General features: G+C 46.0%; 2 protein-coding genes across 3 annotated transcripts in view; one reads left to right on the top strand and one right to left on the bottom strand.

Annotated features, from left to right (window-relative positions):
• Positions 1–19,719, top strand: part of LOC109635938 (protein eva-1 homolog C) — a 213,771-nt gene that overhangs the window by 136,704 nt on the left and 57,348 nt on the right. The window contains exon 1 of one of the 2 annotated variants that reach the window (XM_020097421.2): positions 8,022–8,332. The exons of the other annotated variant lie outside the window; for it this stretch is intronic. Coding sequence (XP_019952980.1) covers positions 8,152–8,332 — 181 coding nt within the window. The 5' untranslated portion in view covers positions 8,022–8,151. Of the gene's footprint in view, positions 1–8,021; positions 8,333–19,719 lie in introns of those variants that run through there. 2 annotated transcript variants of the gene reach the window in all.
• On the bottom strand, positions 4,831–7,202 carry mrpl19 (mitochondrial ribosomal protein L19). The gene is made up of 6 exons (XM_020109002.2): positions 7,045–7,202; positions 6,755–6,863; positions 6,552–6,670; positions 6,064–6,198; positions 5,659–5,840; positions 4,831–5,343 (listed from the first exon to the last, which is right to left on the bottom strand). The coding sequence occupies exons 1-6, from the start codon at positions 7,121–7,123 to the stop codon at positions 5,122–5,124; spliced, it is 846 nt and encodes a 281-aa protein (XP_019964561.1). The 5' UTR covers positions 7,124–7,202; the 3' UTR covers positions 4,831–5,121.

Below are 19,719 nucleotides of genomic sequence, written 5' to 3'. Positions count from 1 at the left end.
GTTCGCACGAGCAGCATTTCAGTGACATCACAACTTAATTTGCGGCTTTTTCATCAGACCAAGAGACGTCTCGTGTTCTGCAGTTCAACATTGACATGAATAACATTTATGCAGCCTGAAGATTTGGTGTCAAGTCTTCTGTGTGTCCTCAAACATCCGTGCATGGGATCCATAAGTCAACCTTAACCTTAGCAAACAGAATTAACCATGTTACCTCACAAGACCCTGCATGATTCACTTAGTTCTTTGTCGACCTTCGTGACCCCCCCCCATGCCTTGTGGTGCGGGATTTGCCTGTTTCCCCTCCCTCTCTCTCTCTCTCTCTCTCTCTCTCTCTCTTCTCTCGTTCCTTCCAACAGTTGAAAGACAAGCATTAGGGAGGAGCACTCAACACTTCCCATAAAGGTGAATGACTCTCAGCCTGTGTTGTATGTAATCTGTGTTGGCAAGGCACGATAAATTCATAAGGTTCAGACGATCTAGAAGCTGCAGGGTTTGGCTGGGGATCACAGCTATACTTGCTTCGATATATATATATGTGGGTCAGATTGCCGCTCAGCTGCTCTCGGATATGTGGAAAAATGAGAACAGGCAGCGAGACGAAGGTACGGAGCAGCAGCACCCAGGCCTGTGCATGTGTGTTCTGCCTCTGTGCTTGGCTTCAGATGAAGGTGAATCTGGTATGATTGAGGGAATAAGCAAAGTAAAGTGTGTGTGTGTGTGTGTGTGTGTGTGTGTGTGTGTGTGTGTGTGTGTGTGTGTGTGTGTGAGCGAGCCCTCATTAGCAAACTCCAGCCTTGCATTCACAGTATGAACGCGCCGCTCCTCCCCTTCCCCTCACTCTCAGCCTCTCGACTAAATGAGGTTAATAAACTCAAGCGTTTACTACCATCACAGACACCATCCTTCCTCCCCCGCCGTCTCCTTCATCCTCTCCCTCATCTACCTCCACCTCTCTTTGCACTCCTGAGCCGGCGCTCCTCCACTCCTCCACCTCCCTTCTACTCCTAAGCCTCCCTCCCTCTTTCATCTTAGCTGAAATGCTTTCTTCCTCCTTTCCTCACCTCTTTTTTTTTTAAATTTTTTATTGTCATTGTTGCAAGGCGAAAGCTCTGGGATTTCCTCCCTCGATTTCCCAGGACAGAGCTGCAATTACAGCTCAAGAGAGAAGAAGACCAGCTGTGCAGGGGAAGCTGTGTTTAAGTAGTAGGTGCAGGAGACAAAGAGGAGGGCGCCCCTCAGAGGCGAGGGAGGGAAACTGCTCATAGATCCACCATAATGTTTATTCCTCACATCACAGCAGACACACACTTTCAGACTACATGACTTTTTTTTTTTTTTTTAAGAATACCAGGAGGGTTCATTGTGTCCCAACAACCCGTCATAACGAATAATGTGCCCTGTTGTGTCCTGGCTCACACACACACTCTCACACACACACACACACACACACACACACACACACACACACACACACACACACACACACACACTGGCTGTGGCACAGTGATATCAAGGAAATGTGAAGAATGCATCAAACAGCCTTGGTGGCTCTTATCTCGCACAGCATGTGGACAGGGACGTCCTGAAAAAAGAAAATACTTGGAAATATGACTGAAGACAGCACATTAAGGCAAAAAGGTCAAATTCAGGCGGCTTGTATCACGTCCTCGCTCTTCATTTCAACGAAATCTTCCATTGTAGTAATTGTGCTTTTGTAATATCTTGTACAGTAAAAGCCAGATTGCGATTTAAAATGGAAATAGTGCTGATCTGACATCTGACTGGATTACCTTCAAACAAAAGGTTTAAGAATTATTTTCACCTCAGGGCTTGTCACAGTGCTCTCTCTCTCTGATCATATGACTAAAGGGGCCACTCCAGCCCTGCTGGTTATCAAGGCCCGAGCTGTTAAAGCCTCCTCTGTTTTTACTGCCCCGGCTCACGTTGGGTAACACGCAGCAGTAATGGTGCAAGTAATCGTGTCCTTTAAGGGATTACCACGCGTCCAGTCCATCCTGCCGACACCAGCAACATGCAAAGGCGGAACATTCACCTAAATGTCTCAGTTAAAGTTCTTTAAAATGTATAGCACTCCGTTTATTTTAAAAGGTTCCCTGTAATATCTGTTTTGAAGGTTTTAGAAGCTGTCCTGTACTCAACCTGACAAGTCTGTGCTCAGATGGCGTGAACTACAATGCGCTGAAATCACTGTTGAACATATGCGATGTAATGGACTCATTTATCTGGACATTTTTAAGATGCCTGGCCCCCAGTGGAAATGACCCCTTGACCTGTGGTGGCTCAGCCAGACCCACTCTGCTCCACGCCGCATCGCCTTCTTAAAACCACTGTGATGTGTTGCCTGTTCAACTTCAGGCATCAGCTGCTCGCAATGTAATGTTTCCTAACAGCTGTCGCACTGTCAGGTTGTGCGTGTGTGTGTGTGTGTGTAACAAAGAGAGTGATGGCAGCAGGAGTCCCTGTCGGGCCCTTGGGACAGTCGGAGAGGAGCAGACGGTCGTGTTGTTTCACTGGAAACATATGGTGAAACTCAAGTGTGTAATTTACCTAGGACTACGGGTGGCCCCCGAGTGGCGCGCATACACACACACACACATACACACAGTGACAGGGTGTAATTTACCTGGGGCCTATGGGTGGCCCAGGATCCCGTTGCACTTGTCATAGACATCTCAAACACAGTTCACACTACTTGACACAGACGTAGAGAGTGAAACTAATTTTCCCAGGCCTGCAGGCAGGAGAGTAAGAAAACACACCCTGACAGAGATGTTAGAGACCCACACTCGGAGAGAGACAGAGAACGAGGCTGCGTTCAGCGTGTCGGCCCGTTGGAAGAACTTACCCCTAAAATCCCAACCTGTGGGAGTTTCTGCACACCCTGGATCACATCCTCTCCAATTCATCAACCTGGATCCTTTTCAAAGCCGCTGCCCCCCCCCTCCCCTCCTCTCCCTTCGAGAGAGAGAGAAGGAGATGAAGGTCATGGGAGCACCAGCGAAGGGGAAAGAAGACAGATGAGAGGAGTATGTCCCTCCCTGCATTCCTGCGCTGACCTTCGTAGTATTGTTGCACTGTAACTATCATCAGCCCACCATGCTTTACAGTGGATTGTTATTGAGGTGGTGGTGGTGGTGGTGGTGGGGGGGGGATTATAGGCTCCCCGAACCTGCATGCCCCACCCTGGTTCCACGGCAACCGTGAACGGAGTGTATCTAATTTCACTTGAGGATTGACAGACAGGCGGGTTCCAGACGTTTGCAGTAGGCACTGTTTGAGGTGTGTGTCTGTCGGAGCTGATGTGATAGTCTGCAAGTTTCTTTGGGTGTGTGTGTGTGTGTGTGTGTGTGTGTGTGTGTGTGTGTGTGTGTGTGTGTGTGTGTGTGTGTGTGTGTCTGAGTGGGAGAGAGAGAGAGAGCAAAAGAGCGAGAGCTGGTGTTTGATCTCCGTTCCCAGCCAAGAGGCTTTAACTTCACTCCAGGTGCAGAGAAGTCAACCTGAGGGCATGGGAGGCACATACAGTAGAGATCACAACCATGAAGTACTTAACACACACACACACACACACACACACACACACACACACACAGGCCGAGGCAGGAAGTATCTCGAAGCAGTAACTCAGTCTGAGTAACTCTTGTGGTTTTTAAACTGGTTTACCATTTCAGTGGCGTCACTGCAAAGACTCAACGGCGTGCTGTGGGATAAACATCTCTGTTGACATCGCGAGCATTAAGTACTGAGAGTGAAAAATGAAAAGGTGAAAGGGCCGGCTGGTGCAGCGGTTAGTGTAATGACAACGTGCAGGACGGGCTCTCGGCCCACTGGTACACAGAGGCACATGGAGATGGTTTTCTGTGCCGGGCAGAGAGTAAATAAGGTGGAAAATCTACAACAGTACAACAAGTAGTGATTTCTAACTGTGACACAAATGTTCAACAGGTGCAGATTTGGCATAAAAAATAACCGGATGGCCATTAGCTCCACCATATAACCCGTGAATCGCTGTGTTTCGACATTAAAAGCTTTCTTCCACTTCACGGCCTTTAACGCAACATGAATAATCGCTCTCTTCATTCCTCTGTATCTCCGCACAGGGAATCTGTGTGGTCCATAATGAGCGCAGTAAACATCTGCTACTCCCGTATTAGAGACCATTTTCCCTGCATCTCATCCTGTAATATGGAGAAATTAGAGTGCAGGGACTCATTCTGCGTGTTTATACACACACACACACACACACACACACACACACACACAGTGAGAGAGCAGACATAACATCAGGAGTCCAAGTGTTTTTATACTACCTAACTGACGCTCTAACATACCATCTCAACACCACAATTTTCCATCCACAGCAGCAAAACACTACCGGGTGTCCTCAGTCCTTTTTTCTTCCCCCCCAACCCCCCTCCACCCCTTACGAAGTGCGAGCGTACTAGGGCCCCGTTCCAAAAAAGCAGATTTACTGATTTATTTGGAAATCCTCATGAAGTTAAACCCAAGAAGCCCCTTAACAAATAAATCTTCAGAACTTGAACTGATTTGACCCTTTTCCAAGTTTTAAAGCAGAGAACTCAGATAACCTGCGTTTCTTCTGGTAACAGATATCTGCAGCATTCGTTCAGCTGGAGCAACATGCATCTGTTTATTTAGCATGGCAGGAATTTCCCTGGAAGCAGCAGCACAACACAACAAAGGCTGTTATGCAAGGGCCTGTGGATGCAACATATGTGGAGAAATAGTGCCATCTAGTGGCATGACTCTGAAACACAGATGAAAAGAAACAAAACAAGCCACTGAACCTTGGAGTTGCATGAATATGTTTTATTATAGGAAACACTTAATATGTGATAAATGTCACACCTTGTGCCAGAACAGACAGAACTCGTCACGCAGCCTGGTGGACAAAATGAAGAAGGCAGAATACATCAGCTTCCATGTTGGTTCCTCCTTATACACATGTGCAGCTGTAGCAAACATCTGGATGAATGTCCAGCAGAGCTCCGCCTCCCTGCGAGCGTCACATCACTGTCTTTTCTGTTCTCACGTTGACGGTTAAACCGAACGACCTTTGACTTTCAGGAAGCCTCGTCCTCACTTGCTCATCTCCTGCTGCACCTCTTTGAGGATCTGCTCCTCCAGCTGCGACGTGTCGTACTCCTTCAGCATGTCGTACTCCCGCCAGGGCTCCGCCCACTTCTGCACGAACTCCATCTGATGCGGGGTCATGCACGCGTCGAAGCGGATGCCCTGGATGTTGAACTTCGGCCGTTCCCAGTGTTTCGACCATGGTTTTGGGCGCATCCTCACTTTGAGCTGGTGAGTGGACAAAGAGGAATACTTGATTATTTTACATCACAACATGTTGATTGATTGATGATTTTTATTATAGCTGCTTTCAAACGTGCACTGAACTCTGCAGATCCGTTAGACAGTCTCTGGATTTCTAATGTGACAGACTCAAAACTGAAAAAGAAAAGAAATATCTCCAGATCTCCATACACGTGGTTCCTCTACTTTGAATCCTTAAAAGAATCTGCAGCTGTTCTGAAGTGATGCGACACTTTTCAGATTGAAGAAAATCACATTTAAAGCAGCTCTATCAGTTTTCAGGGTTGATCTCTGTCTCACCTTGTTGACAGGCACTTCTCCAGTTAGGGAGAAGGGCACGGGCTTCATGTCCGGGTCCACGGTGCTGTACTCAGTCAGAGCATCTCTCAGATACATCAGGTTGTCGTCCAGCCTTTTCTCCAGCTTCAGCACGTCGATTTTCTGGATGCGAGGACTGTACAGCTCGTAGCAAATCTCCACACCTGAGCCACACACACAGAAATCCATGATTCAAACAGGTGTTTCACCTTAAGCTGCAAACAAACTCCAATGAAGTTGAATCATTAGTCAACATTTGCAGTTTCCATTAATAAGTTGTATTATATCTGTCTTTCACGTTGTTATCCATCAGTCTTTCCTGGAGCTGCAGCCAAACAACTTCTGCATTGTTGTTTAAAGTTCTTGAAAAGCATTTTCAAGCCTCACCTTGGTTATCAATGATGTTCCTCAGGATAAACGTGGCTCCCAGGCCTTTCCCACCTCTCTGGATACAGATTCCAACAAAGCGGTTTGTTTTCCCACTGGCATGAGGGTCGGCCATGGTCACCGCCAGGATACTCCCTTAAGAAAACAGTCAAGAATATGTTACGAGAAGTTAACCCACTCGAGTGTCAGCCGTAAACTCAACCGAACATAATGGTGCGCGTCGTGTCCAACTACAGCTGTGTTGCTAGGATATTAAGGCGGGATGAGCTTCCTGTCTTATTATGGATTCATGGTTTAAGTCGCCTACGAAGGACGTGATCTTGGTGGACCAGGTCGACCGAGTCCTTCGAAGGAAAGCACCTGAATTGAGACACATCTACATAATGATTTGCAGGAATTAAATCCAGGGGAGGTCAAAGCGTCTCCCGGCTCATCTCGACTCCCTCAGTTTGCGGAGGACATGCACCTGCAGCGCTTCAGTTCCTCACCCGCGTAGAACTCTGGGATGTTGAGCACCTTCCTCCTGCGGATCATGTCTTTTCTCTCCATGGAGAACTTCAGAGGCTCAGTCCTCTGTCGCGGGGGGACGAACTCAGGGCTGAGGAACCTGCGGAGGACAGAACAGATGTGAAAGCACCACGGCACAAAGCCTGGACGTGTGTGGACGTCAAGAGACCGGTGGACATCTTACTTCCGCAGAGAGGACACGGACTGAGTTTTGTCTATGATGACGGGTCTGGGTGGAGGAGTGAACTTGGGGGGGTCGTTGCTCCCACGACGCACGGACGTGGACACGAACCCTGGACACAACAACACGTCACTTTATAAACATCACCCACATGTTAGCTCGGCTCACCATTAGCCCGAGAGATGCTGTTAGCTCGTGTAGCCTAGCCTGCGTTCAGTCCTGCGCCATTTACGCGACCTGCCCGTAAACTGTGAAGAATATGAGTTCGCGAACGTGAGTCCGCTTTCACTCACGTTCATTCTTGAGCTGGAGGTTCCGCAACAACCTCAGAGAGCAGATAAACCTGTCGAGCCCTTTGCTGCAGGCGGCCATGTTTGACCTTCCGCTGTCACGTGGGAGCTCGTACGGAAGCCGTGCGGGACAGACAGACGCGAAAACGCGATTGTGTCCGAGCTGTAATGGAGCAGGTGGTCCACAAGATGGCGCAAATGTTCCATCGGTCACACGCGCACAGGGTTTTAAACGGTCATAATAACCCCCCCCCCACCAAAATATTAAACTCAATCAAAATGTTAAACATAGTATTATATCTATATATATCTAATAATTATGCAGCAGCGTTTTATTATTATTATTATTATCATTTATTAATAATACAAATCTACTACAATGCTCCATATTGTATTAGATATGAGATGATTCCATTATTGGACATTTAATCTTGATCCTCAAACAAGCTGGTAGAATAAATGTCAGAACAAGTGAGTGGATAAAAAAAACAGTTTGTTGCTGTTGATGCTTTATTTTCTTGTTTTTTATTTTTTGGTCTTCTTCGAAGCACAAGGTGCCACAGAATAATAATAATAATAATGTCAATAATGTTCATTATAATCATTATTAGAAGTAGTAATTTGTTTGTTGTCGCTGTTGTTGATGTTGTAGTGGTCATAATAATTATTGTTATTATAATGAAACGTATATAATTTGAATATAGTGCTTAAGTAAGTGTACTTATTTACATTGATTTATCCATTGAGATCATTGATTTAAATTGAAAAGATTCCGTGTCACACAGAATCGATCATTTCCTTCAGAGGCGACACAGAAAAGCTTCCTGCTGCATCAGAACCTCCTGATGGAGATACTCTGCTCCTCAGGCTGGGAACTGTGGGTTTTTGAGACCATGCAGGGAGGAAGGAAGGAAGGAGGGAGGCAGGGGGAGGAGGGGTCGGTCCTCCAGGTGGGCTGCCTCCTCCACTCCACACAACACAACACGCAGTTAGAAATGCGCTGAGGCAGAGACAGGGCTGTTCGTGGTGTCACAGCAGTGCGGTGGGAGGATGAGGGACGCGATGGAACCGCACATCTCCCGCATGCGACGACGCACGGACTGAAACTCAATGCTGCTGCTGCTGCGGCCGCTGGATTTTTCTAATGCTCCTGAGGAACCCACAAACTTTGAGGCTTCAAGGATGTTCTTCTCGGATGGGACTCTCTCAGCCGTCAGTAGTGCGCTCCTGTTGGGAATAACGTGTCTGGCCGCGCTCTGCGACCTCTCCAAGGGCTCCTCGGACCTCTCAGGTTGGCACTAGTTTGTGTTTGTGTTGACAGATGCTGCGTACGAGCTGTTTTACGCGCTCTGAAATCCACTTTACCCCCCCCTCCCCCCTCCCCTATCTGCGTTTACTCACACTTCATCCAAGGCGTAAAAGTTCGGATTCGCGTTGGATCCCACTTTTACGCACGCTTTAAACTCCGCCGCACACAACCAGTGAGCAGTGATTTTTGCAGTGTTGCGTCGCATCAGCTCGGGACAGCCCGTGCCTGTGGCGTGCTGCAGCTTGCAGGGCTCAAGTGTTCGTTTCACAAACCGACTAGAACACAACTTAAACATGCGGAAAAGACCCGTATCCTGCGCTTATCTCCCGGCCCCACTCTGACACACTTTAGTGGAGGTCGCATGGCCCACATTGGAGCACTACGACGCAACCAAATCCTGCTGTAATGGGGGATTAATGGTTTCCCAACGCAGCTCTGCGACTCATATCCCACTGATGCCATTGAGATAAAAGTGGTTAATGTGTCACTCCAACCGTGGGAGCTATTGTGCAGACCCAGTGATCTCCTGTGCAGCTTTTTAACAGTTTCTTGTGCTTCACATACAAGTAGCTGGAGGAGTAAATCAAAGCACGGCTGCCAATTACTTGAGGTTTATGTGCAAGCTGGTGTGACAGAATCTGCTTTTATATTTAATGATATTACTAAACTGAGTGATTCCGTGTTGCATTATGAGCCACTGAGCTGCACTGAGCCCAGGGCCAGCCTGCAGGTTTTGTTTACTGTGCCATAAAACAGGAAGGGAGCTTTGTGTCAGTGTTAATTGGCCTCTAATGGGTCTAATGGTTGGAAACGAGCAGCCTCGACACTGTGGGGAAAAGGTGCTAAAGAGCAGCTGTGTGTTAACGTGCCCTCCTGTGTGCATGTGGCCCGTGTTGCTGCCTAATGAGCTGCTAAAGATGAAGGTGCATTGAAGGCCGTTAACAAGGTTTCAGTCGTGTAACGTCCTCGCATGTGGCGGTTGTGCCAAAAGTAATACAATCGAGTTAATCAAATGGTTAATTAAGCAAGAAGGGATAAAGACCATCTGATTCCAGATTTCCGCCGCTCAGAGCAGATTTACCAACATGCCAGCTTAGACATGATTATGCAAATATTATGTCACAGGCAGAAAATAATTTGTTGGAACTACAGCTTTGGATTCTCCAGGAATTCTTCTACCTGACGAGTTTTCATTGGACTTTTCTTTGCTCTGAAAATTTTCCATTTTAATTCTCAGTGATACCTTTCTTGTGGAGTTCTTCGTTTGCTGTATATGGACCTAATGTCAGTTTTATTGTTGGGACACATCATGTGGAGTCCCAAGGATGTAACTTTCTGTAGCTCATCATCAGGGACAGCGTGTACACAGAAGTTTGCAGTCCTGACTTCAGGAGAATGTCTTTAGAAACGTCATCATTACGCCCACTTGCTCGCAGTGAATCCTGTGGAGAATCTCCTCCTGTGTTCTCATATCAGCTCCTGCAGACTTTTTACCAGGGGGCCGGCTGGAGAACGTCTGGTGAAAGTATCGAGGCTCTCTCTCAGCCCCTCAGGAGAATGTTCAGAGGTCCAGCTGGAGTTCAGTGCACGTCTGAAAGCAGCTTTACAGAAATGCAGATCGAGCGTCGCTGTGAATGAAACGAGAAAACCTCAGGGGACAAAGAAATCCTTCAGTCTTCACATTCTCGTCCAGCTGGAGTCTCCCTAGAGACAGAGAGGACCTGATTGATTGACAGGTGCTGCCAGGCTGCAGGGTGACAGAAGTGGTGGGTTTGGATCCAACATGTGTCAGTCAGACCTGTTGTGAGTCTGATGGTTGAATATGTGATGGCGGACGACAGCGAGGCCTCGGTGCCTGAGCTGAATTAACCAGCTGGAGCCAACCGTTGAACGTCTACAGTTGTAAAAGTAGATTGAACTTCATTCATTTGATATTTTTAGTTCATTTGTGTCCTTTTTGCATTTGCATCATTTGTTGATGGTGGGGGGTGGGGTGGTGGGGGGTAATGGCAGTTTCATATTTCATCAGCGGCTTTCAGCTCACTGCTGAAATGGAAACAAACTGTGCCGGAGGGTAATTTAATTCTGTCTCTCCCCCTGTTATCATCTTCTATTATACAGCTGCCTGAACAGCTAATTAGAGGTGTGGAGTGAGCGCCGCAACACTTAGGAGCCCCCAGGCTAACTGAGGTAGCAGGAAGCTAATTAATACTCTTTATCTCAAAGGTTATTGACACTTTGTTGTTGATTTTTGTCACTTTTCTCGTCTCCTTCACGCTCGTGCACAGGTTCACTGATGTAACATAACTGTTTCTTCAACAGGCTGCATGTGCTCAACAAACCCAGCCAGCTGCCAAACATCCATTACCACACGTGTTGAGCTCTGTCACTTCAAATATGGACCATTCTGTGCCACAGCAGATTTAGACCAAATGAGAGACAAAAAACAAGTTGATTAGTAAGTGAGGGGCTGATATATATAAATCATAAATGTTATTTTGTGTGCAAAAGGCCTGAATATAGTAGCAGTTTCTCAGTTTTGGGGATGTGCTGCTTTTCTTTTCGAAGGATGAGAAAGAACCCATGAAACTTGGATCCAGTCGAAGGGCAGACCCAGGATTTTTAGGGATAACTTTAAAAGTAAAATTTCTTGTGAGGTAGCGTGTTTCATCATTTTCCTTGCGAATATTCATTGAGCTTGATGAAAAACAAAACAGTCATATTCTAGTAGAAGCTCTAATCAGGCGATAGAGAACAAATCATTTTTGTTAAAACATAGTTGACGTAACAAGATTTCCTCAGTTTATGCAGAAGAACCTGAATTAGAAGCGCATGCAGCTTTTATCACTTGTTGCCAGGCGAACTCTGCGACGCTGCCAAAGGGCTACAGTGAGTGAAGCAGCGTTCATTCTCTCCCTCTGTCATAAAAAAACCCTGTGGGCCAAACCTTAAATAACCCCAGTGAATAGGATGTGAGGCTGTCGAGGGGCTGAGGGGTCAACTGAGGTCAACCCATAGTAACTGTGAGTGTGTGGTGGGGGGGGGTTATCATCCATCTCAGTCTTTGTTCCCCGCTGTCGAACCTCGTGAACACACGTCCCCACAATCAGGAAAGATAGAAAGAAAGTCAACAGCATTTCTGTAGGTCGTGAATTTTGAATTAAACACTGAATCAATAGTTTAAACCCAATAAATATTATGGTTCATAGAAGACACAGGAAACCAGCAAATATTTACGATTACCAAAACTGGAATTAGAGAATGGTTCATGTTTGTGAATGAAGGACTTCCTGATTGACTTATTCATGAATCTAGTAATTATTTCAGCTCTAATTCTGATCATCAATAAGTCGTTATAGACTGAATAATTAATTAGTTACTGGAATAAGTAACAGCAGATTAATTGACGATGAACAAATAAGAAATAAAATTAGTGGGGATGGATCAGCTGATTGCTTCACTCTGGCGAACCCTCCGAGCTGCATGACACTGCAGCCAACACACAGACACACAAATCTGCTATTACCCTATGTTCAAGTCCTGGATTAGGCTACCTCTATCTGCCCACCCCCACACTACACACACACCCCTCCACCTATCACTTGAGCGCTGCTTGAGGCCCCTCAAATCGTAATCCGCTCCGATTTTGCGAGTAGCCCCAGATAAGGGCACAGCGTGCCGAACCCCATGCTCTCTCCTCTCGACCCCTTCCCCCACTCACACAACCATCAGCTCCCCTGCTTCTTTCCTCACCACCGCTCCGTCTCCTCCCCACCTCCTCGCTGCCTCGACTCCTCCCTGGGGCTTGCCTGATCACTGTTTCTCTGTGTGCGTGAGCGCCAGGTGAGCTCTGTCTAAACAAATCCTGCCTCCCACTTGTTTTGTCTACTGCGGTTGAGGCAGGCGGCTCAGCCGACAGCTAGGGTCTGGCATAAGGCCGCTTTTCTCAGGGAGCGAACAGCGAGAGGGGGATTGCTTCTCCTCATGGAATAGATTCTGTGACTGGTTTTCAAACACGAACTCTGGAGAATGTCCGCCCGCTTGGGTTTGCACTTTCTCCGGAGTTTGCCTTTCACACATGAACAACTTAACAGGCGCTCAGACGCATTCACAACAAAACAGAAATTTCTAGAGCGTTCAGGTGTGAGAGAGGGGGTGTAGAGATGAAGACATAATATATTTATTCCGCTGTGTTTTTGTTCACAGCACCTCAACACCAGCGTCGGCCCTTATCACCAAAAGCCCTGATGACATCTTCATGGCACCACTTTTTCATCCTGAGATATTTTGTTTTCTTTTTGTTTTTCTCACTTTCTTGCTGCCGTGTCCTCACATGGTTTCACTCGATATTCTCCAGACTTTTACTAGAGCGCTGGCTGGAGAAAGTCCAGAGCCGCTTACCCGGACATTTGCCTCAAAGAGCTGCTGGGTGTCAAAGAGGGAGCTTACAGTTGAACTAAAACCCCTTTTTGATTTTATCATTTAAATCCACCTGAACGCTGAGAGAAGACAGGTTGCAGAATGTTGCGGTTTGATCAAATCTGAATGTGTTTCCAAATCTGCTTATCGAAATCCTTTCAAATCCCTTTTAGCTTTTTTATAAACCTTCAGAAAAACACTTGGATAGAGGCGAAGTTTTGAAGTCTTGAACTACACAACACGGCTCCTCTTCACTCTTCATCAAAAAACAAGATGTAGATAAATGTAACTTAGACTGGCAACTCTTCTCCACATCCTTTTTCCAGAAATTAATTCAAAATATTCCAGGTACAATATCTGGTACCGATGATGTCATTGGGAGCCAGAGTCTGTACTGTAGTTACAAAAGGACAGAGCAGTGGTATCCAAGTCTCAACTCGTCTTTATAAAAATTTAAAACCAAACAGTGAAAAGCAGGATTTATAACCTATACCAGCCACCAGGTGACAATCGAGGCACTTATCCTTCAGTTTTAAGGAACATTCACGTCGTCCATCTTTTATTATTCAGTCTGTGTCAGAACCCAACACACAGAAGGTCGTTAAAACTGAGAGGAGTCAGAGGTTTGTGCTTCACGTTACAGAAAGGGAACACTCCGTATGCTGGGAATTTATTGCTGACGATTAAAATGTCATATGGGGCCGTTTAGCTTCATGTGTTATGTGGTCACAGTTACGTGAATAAATCCCAAAGACTTCTGGGACAAGAACGACTGAGAGAAAGGTTGATGTGAACCTAAAAGAGCTCGGAGATGTAACTTAGATAACTCCTGAATGTGCGTGCCTCCGTGTGTTTGTGGCACAGTGTGTGTTTGTGTGTGTAATTTAAGGTGGAAGTCTGGCCTGACACAGCATGATAGCGATGAAAGACGTGACCTGCTGTGTAAGTCTCTCCACCTGGATACAATAAGCACATAAACAAACACACACACGAATAAAGCAGAGCTCGACATCACGTCAGGGAGCAACAGAGCGGCGTTGGCGATGAGAGACGGGTGTTTACAACAGGAAACGACGCTTCCCAGCCGCTCAATTTACACACGGTGTGAGAAAATTAAATTATCCCACACAACTCTGCAATACACAGGGAAGCTTTATAGTCGTCGCTCCACTGTGGAGTGATTAGAAAGTGAATTCAGATGCAACTACAAATAAATCAAGTTTCTTGTTTTTTCACGAGGAAACACAACACGCTGACGGAAATTCCCGAATAAAAGGACGAAGCATTGAGGGCAAAAGCGTTGACATGATTAATGTCTCGAAGGCAAGTTTTGTGTCAACTGAGTCAAGTCCCGGCACATAAGCCACATTAACCAATCAAATTCAGTTTTTGTCCCTTTGCCAAAATATGTGAAGGGCGACGGCACATCCTGACTGAGGTAATGCTTATTAAATGATTTGGCTGCTGTTGGAGTAATTACGCACTAAATTAAGTGGAGGTATGTCAGCAATGTTCCTATAACACACAGAACAGAGATGCAGGAATAATGTTCCGCAGTCACCGAAGGTTTTGTCCTCCTTCTTTGCGGGCCCATAGTGAGATTTCAACAAGATGATGTTTTCTTCTTTCTGTGCAAAGAGAAAATTACTGTTTGAATTTGAAACAGAAAGAATCATTGAAAGTTAATTGCAGAAAATGATCTGGTCCATTTACTCTGACAGAATTTGGAATGGATCCGTGTCTGTGCTGCTTGTGTCTTCCTCTGTGTCCACACTAATATATTTAGTTTTAGGCATAATTTCTGCTGAATTCTTCACCTGCCATCCACGCTACTGCTGAGCCCCTAAAACAGAGACTTTTGAAAATGCTACTTCATCGGTCAAGCTAAAATTCACTTCACGTTTCAAGTATGTTCCTTGATTTTCCCTATGTGGGTTCATATAGTGACGATGATGATGATGAGGGACGACAGTTGCCTAAAGACGAAACATTTTTAAATGTTTCCATCATTGGAGTCAAATGATCTGAACCACTTCTAGTGTTCCATCACTGTGCAGTAATGGAGCGTCATCACTGTGTTGACTGAGGACGTTGGCTGCTGTAGGAAAAAAAAGAAGAAATTACTGTAATTGAAGTGAGAGTAGGTGTCACTTTTTCAAACAGTGTCTGTCTCATGCCTGATTTTGGGGGTGAAACTCCTAAATTAAACCCAGGCTGCGTTTAAATTCGCCAACGTCGGCTGCGTGAAGAGGTCTAACTACCAGCTGAGATCGGCTGGATGTCCTCATCAAATCTTATAATCAGCACAGAACCACTCAACCAGTCAGCCTGTAATGCCATAATCATTATTTTCCATATGCTGTAATTGTGTCAATCCCTAAAAAACACCCAAATCACCCATTTCGATGTTGAGCTGGATGGTTTTATAGTAATAACTGTTATTGGGGAGGGAAGACGGGGGGCCTAATTCCTCACCCATTTTTCCGCAAAGACGTATATATGTAGACACTGCAGGTGTGTGTTTGCACTTGCCCTCTCTTGCGTGGGGGGAGGTGTAAGAAACTCCAAAGAAAACACGGTGAAAATGTCTGAGAAAAGATTCTTCAGTGACACGCCGGTGTTGCTTCATGCAGCTGCACCTCCAGTGAGCGGTTCCCTCATCTTCACTTTCTCTGTTTTGGCAACAGTCGTGTCAATTAATTAATCATTTGTCTTTTAGAACACAAACTCTTCTGTGTTCTCTGGGGACAGATGTGTTTTCTTTGAGAGCAGAGGATCAGATAAGTGGTGATACCTGCTGCTGCAGGTACAGAGCCTTGCACCATCCAGTGTATATGGATAAAACTAAGCGTTGGTGTGGAGAAAGAGACTAATGGGTGTGTGTGCACGGGCAATTATCCCCCTCACGTCCACCCCAGCCATGCAGCCTGCTGAATTATGCCTTAAACAAACCCCCCCCGCAACACGACACAAATGCAGAAAAAACACCTATTTCTGCTCTTGCATCTTGAAGAATGTCAGCCACGCTTTGATGCCACTCCTCCTCCCTCCTGTCTCTCCCTCTCTTTTTTCTCTTTCTCTTCCTGGGAGCTGATTTATGTTTGGTATCGGAGTCTACATGTCCGCCTTTTTCTTTTTTTTCTTTTTTAAATTGTGTCTGCATCCCTCAATCCTCTCTCTTCCGTCTCCGCCTCGTGTTTTCTTCAGCGTTGAGGGGAAAGGAAGAACGCTTTGAATGTCATTCTTTCTTTCTTTTTTTACGGTTTGATTAAACCACCAGAGGGAAAGAGAGAGGGAGAGAGAGATGGAGAGGTAGAGAGGTGGGGCGCCGAAGGGCCAGTCGGAACAAGGAGGCATTGTGTAGCCCCCCAACTGTGACGGACTGACAGTCTGCATTACAGCACGCTACAGCAGCCTGCTCCCCAAAGCACTGCTAATCTGTTGCTTACTGGCCCCTCTGGCCTGCTCAGGTGAGGAGGGAGTGAGAGAGAGAGGGGGGGAGAGATTTTTATTTTTATCTACATGCCACCATTTTTTTTTTATCAGCAACATTTTGACTGTTCCATTCCCCCAGCGTCCTCTTAACAGCAAGGCTACAGCCACACCAACGTTTTGGTTTGAAAATGGGGTTTTCATCCTAAATCGATCTCTGTCCGCCCCAGTGATTTTATTTTATCATCCGTATGCTGTCAGATTAGATTCATTGCCTCTCGTGTCATGAATAACAATAGACATCATCAGAGGACGAATGATTAATCCATTATACGCTGTCACAGACAGCACATCTGCATTTATGTTTGCTGATATGAAAACTTTTTATTTTACAGAATAAACAACGCATCAATGTTTATGTTGGTCATGTTTGTTCTACATACACGTTATTATTTATTGTATTAATTTGCTCACAGTTTTCTTGTTAAACGGTTTTAGCACCGGCCCCCAAAAATCCATACCAGGGTTTTTTCCTCTCTTGTGTGCTCGTTCACTTTGAGTGAGTTCATCATCAGATTTTGTAATGATCGCACTCACAACCACATTTCTCCTCTGCTCTCTAAATTTGCAACAAGTCTGTCAAACATCGCCAAGTAGTAGAATGTCAGGTGTGTGTGTGTGTGTGAGTGTGACTGTGTGTGTGTATGTGTATGTGAGTGTGCGTGTGTGTGTGTAGCAGCTGACCTCATTTTCAAAATCGTGGCTCTTACATTCACCATGAAATAAAACTTTTTTTCCAAGCGACCCCAGTGACTTGGCAGCTACAAAAACAAACTGCTCTGTGAATGACTGGAGTGCAGAGGTAAGCTTTCACATTTAGCTGGTCGTTCCTGCAGATCTCTCTGGGTTTGTTGTAAATGGAAGGGGATCTGCCTGCTAAGTCCCATTGGACATGCTGCAGATGGCTTTTCACTCCCTCGGCTCCTCAGGAGTTGTTCTATTGCTTGTTTTCACAGAGCTGCCCTCCAGATAAGCTTGTTAATTCCCCCCAAAAAGCTCAGCCTTTCAGTGCCCACCCACTCCCACCAGAGGAAAATACCTCACTGCACGCTTGCACCTTTCGTCGGCTGCTGCACTCTCTGGCTGTTATTGCTTTAAACTAATTTTGGAGGTTGTATAGAGACTTTTGACCAAACTAGAGCAGTGCAGAAATACGGGGGTGGGACACTAGTGGACAGGAAGCAGCCACCGTGTTATTATTGGTTGTTTTGAGTCAAGTTCATTTTGTTTTCTGCAGAGACAGTGTGTAGTTGGATGACTTCTAAGGCTTGGATGCAGCGGTTTGAGTTGGTGTTTAACTTCCTGACGATGAGCAACGAGAGGACAAGCCAAAGATCTGAACATGTGGACGTAAAAAACTCACAGAAGAGAAGTGAATCATTTCGTTATCAAGTTTACACTTTGCCGAAACATAATTATACATTTGTTATTTCCTTATGTAACTCATTAATACTTTATTTATTAGCGAGGATCTGAGGTGACGTCTTCAAATGTCTTGTTTTGTCCGAAAGAAATGTAGTTTTGTGGTATTTAACTAATATTTAATGTTCACCAAGAGAACTCAGATTCAGACGGCAGCTTCCTCAATGTGCGTCGTCTTTTCTGCTCAGTCCGACTCCACAACCATTTAATCTAAATGATCAGTTCCTTGACATGAAGAAAGAAAACCAGTGAAAGGAAATCATTCCCCTGACGACCTCCCTTTGAAATCACGCCTCTCTAAACCCTTAGGCTACCGCTGCCACACCCAGCAATCACTTCTCTCCAGTCTGCTGAAGGATACATCTGTCGTTCACTTTGTCACATTAACCCTCACACACACTGATGCATCTGTCTGGTGTCTGCCGGACTGTGGTTAGCGATGGGCCAGTCTGGCTTCTCCCCAACTCTCCCAGGCCATAAAAGAGACCATTAAAATGATAGATCTCTCCTCCTCTGGCTCTTTCGCTCCATCCCCATGTGTCTTTCTTTCTGTCGCACGCTTTCTCTGTGTGGGTTCCTGCGGGCGCACAAGACACATGCTCAGAGACTCGGAGTAAAAGCGTCCTCGCCTCAGTGCCCTTTGACCCACAGAGGTCGCCGGGACAGGCACGTGCTAACAGAGGTCACGGGGGGGGCTTGGGTAAGACCAGTGTTTGGTTTGCGGGGAGTCCCTCAAGGGAGACTCAGCGGCCAGTGTCCAACCAAGAGGCCATCTCCCAGCCGACAGATGTTTTCTACCCAGTCACCCCCTCAGGATGAGCTCAGACAACAGAGCCACAGGTGGACATCCTCTCATTGTAGGTGTTATCCAAGAAGGATAAGCTGAAATATAAACTCCAGACTTGTTGCTAACATGACAGGGTTGATCCTTCAACTATCAGCTTCTCTCGTGGTTTTAGGCTGTTTGCTGCAGATTTGTTTTCCACCGTTTGGTTTGGTGTGGTTGTAAAGAAGAACTGTTTCGTGTTCTCCTCCAGAGCATGAACTCCTCATCCCGCCTGATGTGTGTCTGACTTAGCATGTGACAGCACAGTTCTTTCCATTTAATCCCCTTGTCTTGTCTAGTTTGTTAATGCAGACATCAAACATACTTCTCTCATTCAATCAGCTCAACCACCATCAATGATCTCAACCATGAGTTCATATCCGTCATATAACAACGCACACACAGAGAGCATTTTTTAAAGCCCGGGCGACTGCTGCTATCAGACACATACGTCACGGTGTGAACAAATAAATGAGCTTTGTTCAGGAAAGCTTTGGGGGCTGGGCTGCAGTGTAGAGGTTTGTTGTTCATGTCGCTGGAGTTTATGCTGTGGCTCCGTGCCACCATAGAGCCATGTGTGAGTGTGTTTGAGCCTGCATGTGTGTGAGTGTGTCGGTGTTGGAAAGATAAACCATCTCAGAGCTGAGGAGAGGACCAGGAGGGCGAGGGGAGTGTTTGTGTTTGTGTCTCCGGTTTTAATGGCTTCAGCTGCTTCAGGCTCAGGTCTCGGGGGGGGGGGGGGGGCGGGAGTGTTAGCACACACTCTTCATTTGATTCCACTGCATTTCAGTATATATTGACCTTTGGCCACTAAAGCGTAATCACTTCATCTAAAAATCTTAGTCCAAGTGACAACCAAGCTGAAGAATTTCCCTCAAGAAGTCTTGAGATGTCATTAAAGGGGCCAGAAACATGTTTCTGAAATGAAGGTTTGTACCAAATTTGAAAAAAAATTCCCTCAAGGCTATCGCGTGAATGAAAAGGACGGACAATGCAAAAAACTAAATGCCCCTGGCCACTAGCTGTCGCCGGCGTGGAGGCGTAAAAAGGCAACTGACTCTTTTCTCATTGTCCATAGAGGAGTTAGCCAAGAGGAGTTCTGTTTGTTTTCAACCTTGTGAGTCAACGTCACAAACACGTCACAAGCAGGAAACAAAAAACAGAAGAGCAATGATTATATTCTGCGGTTGGACTTTGGTCATGTCTTTTA

Source organism: Paralichthys olivaceus, chromosome 19 (assembly GCF_024713975.1).
Source record: "Paralichthys olivaceus isolate ysfri-2021 chromosome 19, ASM2471397v2, whole genome shotgun sequence".
Lineage (NCBI taxonomy): Eukaryota > Metazoa > Chordata > Actinopteri > Pleuronectiformes > Paralichthyidae > Paralichthys > Paralichthys olivaceus.
Note: the sequence above shows the minus strand (reverse complement) of the source record. Positions and strands in the feature narration are given on the sequence as shown.